General features: G+C 33.2%; 1 protein-coding gene across 2 annotated transcripts in view; it reads right to left on the bottom strand.

Moving 5' to 3' along the window:
* LOC117120087 overlaps nt 1–2,617 on the bottom strand; it is an 8,914-nt gene extending 6,297 nt beyond the window's left edge. For both annotated transcript variants that reach the window (XM_033265087.1, XM_033265089.1), the window contains exon 1: nt 2,402–2,617. In XM_033265087.1, the coding sequence (XP_033120978.1) occupies nt 2,402–2,462 (61 nt within the window). In that variant the 5' untranslated portion in view covers nt 2,463–2,617. The remainder of the gene's footprint in view (nt 1–2,401) is intronic.
* Between the last annotated feature and the right edge of the window lie 4,867 nt (nt 2,618–7,484).

The raw sequence follows: 7,484 nt of genomic DNA, 5'->3' as shown, positions 1-7,484 counted from the left end.
TTCCAAATTGGGACATAAAAATATTACAGAAAGAAAGCTCATGGTTTGAACGAAAAGTCAGAGAATCTTTATGGATTAGAAAAACAACAGATACTATGAACAGAGATGAAGGAGGACACATTCTATCACATATCTATGATGATATCATATTGAACCACAACATAAGAGGGGAGGGGGTGCTTGTCGACGACGCAGCGATGCACCTCGACCTCAACAACACCGAGGTGACGTCAGACCAGACTGGAAATAACATCACCAGTCTACTTGAAAAAGCGAACGGATCGTTCGCGAAACGTAGTGTGAGTACTATTGGTTTTTATTTTGCTGGATCAACACTAATGAAAAATTTCATACAAATTATTATTATTATTATTATTATTATTGGTCATATCAATTGAAAACAATACTCGTCCAGTTTATAGTTGACAACAAGTGGTAAATATGACAAGCTGATTACTGAGTCATACATTGGTATCCATTAAGAATAATTTCCTTAACTAGTATGATAATCGATCTTCAAGTATTATTATTAATTATTCGCTCCGATCACTTACCGCTCCGATCACTTACCGCACCATTTAGTAGACCCTATGTTAAATGTCGCGATTTGTTTTTGTTAAGAGACTAATGACTACTAAAAGAAGATAGGTTGCATATTACATGTTATAATTACGCCATCCTGTTTTGTCAAGACCCCTGTTAATTGAGGTGAAAAACGATGTGTGGACACATTCTAATCGTCGATAACTTGAGATGAGAGAAGGCGTGAAAACATAATATACAATGCATTTTTAAGCTTTGTTTAATGTGTTTAAACTTCACACCAAATGCACTAACACGAATTTTAATCAAGGCCGTGCCTAGGGTGCTTAGAGAGGTTAGTAAACTTGCAAATTTACTTTACTATTTACTTTTTAGTGTATTGTATATAATTAATAGGCCTATTCGTATATGGGCAGGCCTAGACCTTTACCTACCGTGCTAACACCTGTGGCCATGCTAATAATGCTGCTAACTTGAAACATCTGAAAACCAATATAGGCCTAGGCCTTTAGCTTACGAATTTCTTCTACACTAGGGCCTAGTACTAGACTAGGCTAAACTATTACAAAAGGCCGTATCTATGCCTATGCCTAGAGGTTAGTAAAATTTCAAATTTACTTTACTAATTTACATTATTAGGCCTTGGCATATAGCTAGCTAGGCGACCTACGCAGTGCTAAATACATGTGTGTCATGGCCTGCTAACCATGACTTGCTAAGGCCAGTTTTATTTTCAAAAATATTAAACCAAGGCATGCTATTTTGTCCCAGGGTAAAAGTATCCATTAAATAGACACTCCTTCAGAAATTACATTGCATGTCATATCCCATTATCAAAACATTTCCCCTAGGGTAAATCCACATAGGCTACATGTTCGAAGTTAACATGTACGCCATTTTATTGCTTTACATTCATATTTAATTCTTATGTATGTTCATTTTCAGCCTTTCGATATTAAACATCATTAATTGACCTGTCTCTTTCTTTGCAGTGATGACATGACACACTTCTAACAAACTCGGATGATGTACTCCGAGTCTGAATAAAGGTAGATAGGCCTATTATTGAATAATAAAGTGTTTTTAGTGTAATATAATGTATACTGAATGTTGTTATGAAAGAAAATTTTCATGACAAATCCTGATACACTACAATAAATACACAATCTGCATATTGAAGAACGTAAGATTAAACTCAAAAACAAAAACTCCCGCTGGGAGCCTATTATTTATATTATGATTGGGAGTCTATTATTTATATTTTGATTTTAGGCTTTGAATAAGAGTAATTACAATATGGATTAAGAAAACCTGTTATTTTTCTTACGTCATACCTATTACATTATATCAACTAATAATTTTAATAAGTTAAAAAAAATATATAGTGTCATTTTGTGTGTTTAATTTGTTATTTTATTTTTTATTTCATTTATTCAAAAAACCCCCAGAGCAAAAAAGTAAGTTAATACACACTTTACAATAACAACACAGTTTATACATCAGAAACACGGAAAAAGAGAAAATGTAAACAGTTGAAATAAAACATTTAAAATAAAAATAGTTTCCTTTGATAGAGGTTAAACTAGTCGTTTAGGTTTCAATAAATATGTACTATCTGTTAAAAACAATAAAATACCTCAAAAATTCAAGTAAAATTTTCAATAGCTTATTTCTAAAGATAAACTAAACTATTAACTTTCAACGAGTTACTAGTACTACGAGTAGTAAAATTATTATTAGAACACTTTTAATTCTTATTATAAGCTTACCTACGAATGCCCTCTAGCTGTAGATGTTAATAAAGTTTAGAGTATACTAGTCAAAACGTGTACATCGCGGACATGACATACTTACTTACTTGTAGTACTCAGAAGAAAAACTTCTAAAAGAAGAACAACAAAAATAGTGATCCGGACCATGGTGATGTAAATAGCGCCTGATGATTAAAACATTTGATTGGCCAAAAAAGCTGGCAGAATTGCTAATAATGTAACGCGATTTAGGCCTTTATATCTTTATTTACATACGCAGCAGATCGCCAGAAAATCCCCAAAGCGTCTTTGTTGAATTTAGAAATACGTTGGACTTGGACCGATTTTGATCTTAGCTCATTGTCATAATTTTGAATAAGTTATTTCTTTTATTCTGGTTGAGTCTTGGTAAACGTGATCTGGAACTTTAATCGTGTCTAGTAATATCCAATCTTCAAATTATTGTTATCCTTCAGCAAAAGTGTTTTGCTAATCAATAATATTTTTTTGTTTGATAATAAACATTTAACACGGTATAATAATTAAAGCAATAACTTAATTTTACGTACAGTATATTTATTTTATTTGCATTTATATGTAATTTTGATAATGAATAAATTAATTTGAATTGAATTAAATAGATATTGAAGTATTGTGTATTTATATACGATAATACGTGCTTTTATGAGTTTATATAATAAAGCGTCATCGTAAACTTTAAAATATATGCAATAGTCGTACTTATCAATACTTAATACAATATTATACGTAAGTAGACACACGTGCATTAATCATATCAAATGCAAATTTTGAAAAAAAACAGTTTAAGTAACCATTGAACATGGGGCCTAATTACTATAAATACTTATAAATGTATATTCATTATAATTTACCGACAGAAGCAATATTAAAAACCCATTTATAATTATTAATCTTTTTACTTTTCTGCTCCTAAACTCTGCAACTCTTCTAACACAATTACGTATCATCTCTGATCAGGAATTATTTAAATCCAGTCTTAAATCCTTCCACTTCAAATAGTTCAACTTCTTTCTGACATCTTCCAGCAAACCAGTTCTTGTTTGTTTTAATAGGCGCTTTTAAAAATGTGTATTATTTATTATTATTTTTATTATTATTATTTTTTTTATTATTATTATTTTTATTATTATTAATAATAAAAATAATAATAATAAAAATAATAATAATAAAAATAATAATAATAAAAATAATAATAATAAAAAAAATAATAATAAAAAAAATAATAATAAATAATACACATTTTTAAAAGCGCCTATTAAAACAAACAAGAACTGGTTTGCTGGAAGATGTCAGAAAGAAGTTGAACTATTTGAAGTGGAAGGATTTAAGACTGGATTTAAATAATTCCTGATCAGAGATTATTATTTTTATTATTTGTATTATTTGTATTATTTGTATTATTTGTATTATTTGTATTATTATTATTATTATTATTATTATTCTTATTCTTCTTCTTCTTCTTCTTTCACATGGCGCTGACCTAGCTCTACAGGACTAATGTACAAATGCATGCTAGGGGCGAGTTTGTTAGGTGGCGAGTTTGATAGGGGCGCGTGTGTAGGGGAGTCACTGTGCATAGCCAGTGGCGAGTTTGTTAGTAGGCGAGTTCGTCAGTTAGGGGAGATTTTGAAAGAGGCGAGTGTGTAGGGGGCAACTGTGTATAGTCAAGGAGCGAGGTTGCTAGGGGCGAGTTTGTTAGGGGAGACTTTGTAGGGGCGTCTTTGGCAAAGAGGCGAGTCTTTCACAAGTTACAAATTATTGTTTGCATAATTGACAGCACATTATTATCCTTTTACTTGAGAGATTAAATGCCTACTTGACAACTGTTGCAAAAAGCTCTCTAAAAGGGTCAATCTCATTGACAAATCATAATCATACATGCTTCACAAATACTTTATTACTTAACTCGATTTAAAATTTTCCAAGAAGTATTTAAAGCCCCATTCCCGGCAAGATTTCAGTTGTTAAGAAAAATCTGATTTTTATATAATGTTATAAAGATTTATAAATGTAATACGAAATTGCTAATTTAACTGAATTTAGACATTCCTGAACATGAAAAAAATGTAAAAAAAAGACTGAAATTTGATTTTCTGTGTTCCACACAAAAAAAAAATGCGGATGGATTGTTCATGTTTAACTTTGTGATAGGTCTGCGAAGAAACATAGTAGGTGCCGAAAACAGCCTCTATCTAACACTGCTAGACTAGCCTTACCTCGATTTAGGTTCTGTTATCACACATAAAAACGGCCGACATGATATTTTTCGTTGCTAGTATTGACATAAATATAATGAAAAATTTATAATTCAGATTTAAAAATTAATTTCTATTAAAATATGATTCTTTTCTAAAGCCCTATTTGGGTTGATAGCTTAGATAGAAAGCCCAATGGCAGATTAGACATAATCGTGTCTTTATATATTTTAAACACCTGGATAGGCTATAAGATGACATAATACTTAGCAATGCCAAAGATACTTGAGACGCAAGATAGAACCAAAGATACTAGAAATACAAGATAAAAACACTCGCATAGTAAAAATTGGTCCAGGCGTACGCGGCGCCCTTCTCTTTTTATAATGCAAGTTTTCTGTACTTGGTCCAGACGTATAGGGCGCTCTTCCGTTGCTAGGTATATCCAGACGCACACGGCGCCCTTCTTTTTCCACTAATGGAGGAAAACTTTATCATTAATCGGAGTCCGGTCATACGACTCTGCGCTTTTTTGTCTGTCATTTTATTGTTTTAATTTATTTATGCCTACTTGTGTGTATCTTATTGATAATGGCAATGATTTTAACCCCCGCAAAAGGAGGCCATGTATTCACAGTTATGTAACGGTGGCAGAGTATTTAGATCCAGCCGTACGCGGCACCCCATTGTTTGTATTCCCACCATTTCGGTGGAACAGTTTTTTTTCTGTGGAGAACTCTATCTTATGTTTCTAGTATCTTTGATAGAACTCTCGCATAGCAAAAGTGAATGAGAAATGCGTAGCTTGTGCACATCCCCAGAAGTACGCGGTGCCCTTCTCTTTTCCGATTCGTGGTTTGAACTGTGCATGCGCGTACTCGTAGTATTCGACAAAGGTCAATCGACATAAACCTATGTTGTGTGAGGTTGTGTTTTTTTTTTTTTTTTTTTTTTGTCTATTGACCTTGAACGAGCATGTGAAATTCAAACTACGAATGGGCTTATCAGATGATAATTTACCGCAATTTTATCCACAGGGCAGCCGTACACAATGGAATTGGAGACCGGGATCAAAAAGGACCCCAGTCTCAGAAAGCTACATGGCTCCGGGCCCCATTTACCCACCATGCATTTCGGTAATGTAGATTCAAAGCCGCATTTACACCGAATCCGAATTTTCGGAACGGAAGGCCTACCGAAACAATCAGAAAATCGAATCAATGTGTAAGGAGGGACGCTTGCGTTTAGCGCATCCAAATTTCGGTCGGTCCGATGTGAATGCACCTTAACTTTCGCTGCATATTATATAATCGATTACCTTTATCAGATTTCTGGAGTAGAGCTGTTTCGATGTGAGCAAATTTCAGATTATACGAGGTTTGAACCAACGAAATTGCATTTGAAGGAAAGCACTTTAACCACTAAACTAAAGCTCATCCTCTTTGGAGCATATTGTCAACTTTCTAAACTAAGATGACAACATTATTATTATCATTTACCTTTACTGATCCAAAATATGACATTCAGCGTTGTGCGACGCAACCCGACGCGAGATGTTTTTCAGCTGTTTTGAGTCTTTGCTTCCTGGACCACTTTCGAAAGATTTTGAGCGACGCCAGGCCACGCCCACTTTGCTTTCTTCGTGGACAGCGTCCCCACCGTCGGAGACTACTTCCCCGCCCCTACCACTGGCGCCACCCCTGGTATTATTTATAAACCGTTTCTTTGAATAGTTTAACTTACTGTACATATTAATAAATCAAACATCTAATCTGTAATCGTATATTTTACATGCTGTAGGCTTACTCAATAATAATTTGCATTCTAGGTTAAGGTTTCTGTGCACACTCACTAGCCTACAGTAAGGGGCTTAATGTACAATGTCTTATAAAATAATAAAGAAGGCTGTATTTCGAATTTCTGAATTTATTTTACATCAATTTAAGTAAATTGATCAAACTATCAAGCTTATCAATCGGCCGGGGTTACTTGCAGCGGCGCATTCTAGCCAAGTCTACTTTAAGACATGGAGAGTGGATTTGCATTTTTCGGTCACGAGAATGATTGCATTTTCTAGATTTAACCGTTTGGAACGTGTAGAGTAGTCTATTATATACCTTATATAAACAAGAGTATAGAATATCCCAATGATTTCAAATCTTCTTACCCACATATGCTATTGTACGTAGTCTCCTGTCAACTAACAAAACGCTACTCACCATTCCAAGAACACGGACATCATGTTGACAGAGCTTTTGCGTCAGTTGCGCTAAAACTTTGGATTGCTCTCCCTAATATCAAATCAAATGTTGCAGCTCTTTCCATATTCAAAACACTCCTCAAAACGTATCTCGTTGAATAAGCTGATTAGCGTAGAACTTTACTTAATGATTTGCTCTTGTATTAGCTAGCCATTATTAGGTATTGAAAAATTGGGGGTTTTTTTAATGTAAAATGAAAAAACAAATGATTGGGAATAAAAGGAAAAACAATGGTAACCTGTAAGAAATGAAAAGAAAGGTAAAGTAATGAAGGGTAAGGAATGAAAGGACAGAAAAGGTGGTTAGAAAAAAACCAGATTAAAATTAAAGGAAAAGAGGAAGGAAGAGAAAAGGATACGAAAGGAAATAGAAAGGAAAAAATAATGGAAAGGAAAAAGGAAAAGAATAAAGGAAAGTAAGAATTAAAAAGGAGAAACAATCGAAAAGAAATAATAAAAAACTATGAAGAAAAGAGAAGGAAAGGAAAAAATGTAAATAAGGAAAGGAAAATGGAAAGAAAGAAAAGAAAGCAAGAAAAATATAAAGGCAAAGGAATAAAAGTAATAGAAAAGAAAAAGAAGGAAGGAAAATAAAAGGATTGTAATGAAATTATAAAAAAAAAGAAAACGAAAGATTGAAAAGAAATAAGAAAGTAAACAAATGAAGAAAAGAAAGGATAACGGAAATGAAAA

The sequence above is a fragment of the Anneissia japonica genome, unplaced genomic scaffold (assembly GCF_011630105.1).
Source record: "Anneissia japonica isolate Jap-2015-1 unplaced genomic scaffold, ASM1163010v1 scaffold401_len1656234_cov178, whole genome shotgun sequence".
Lineage (NCBI taxonomy): Eukaryota > Metazoa > Echinodermata > Crinoidea > Comatulida > Comatulidae > Anneissia > Anneissia japonica.
Note: the sequence above shows the minus strand (reverse complement) of the source record. Positions and strands in the feature narration are given on the sequence as shown.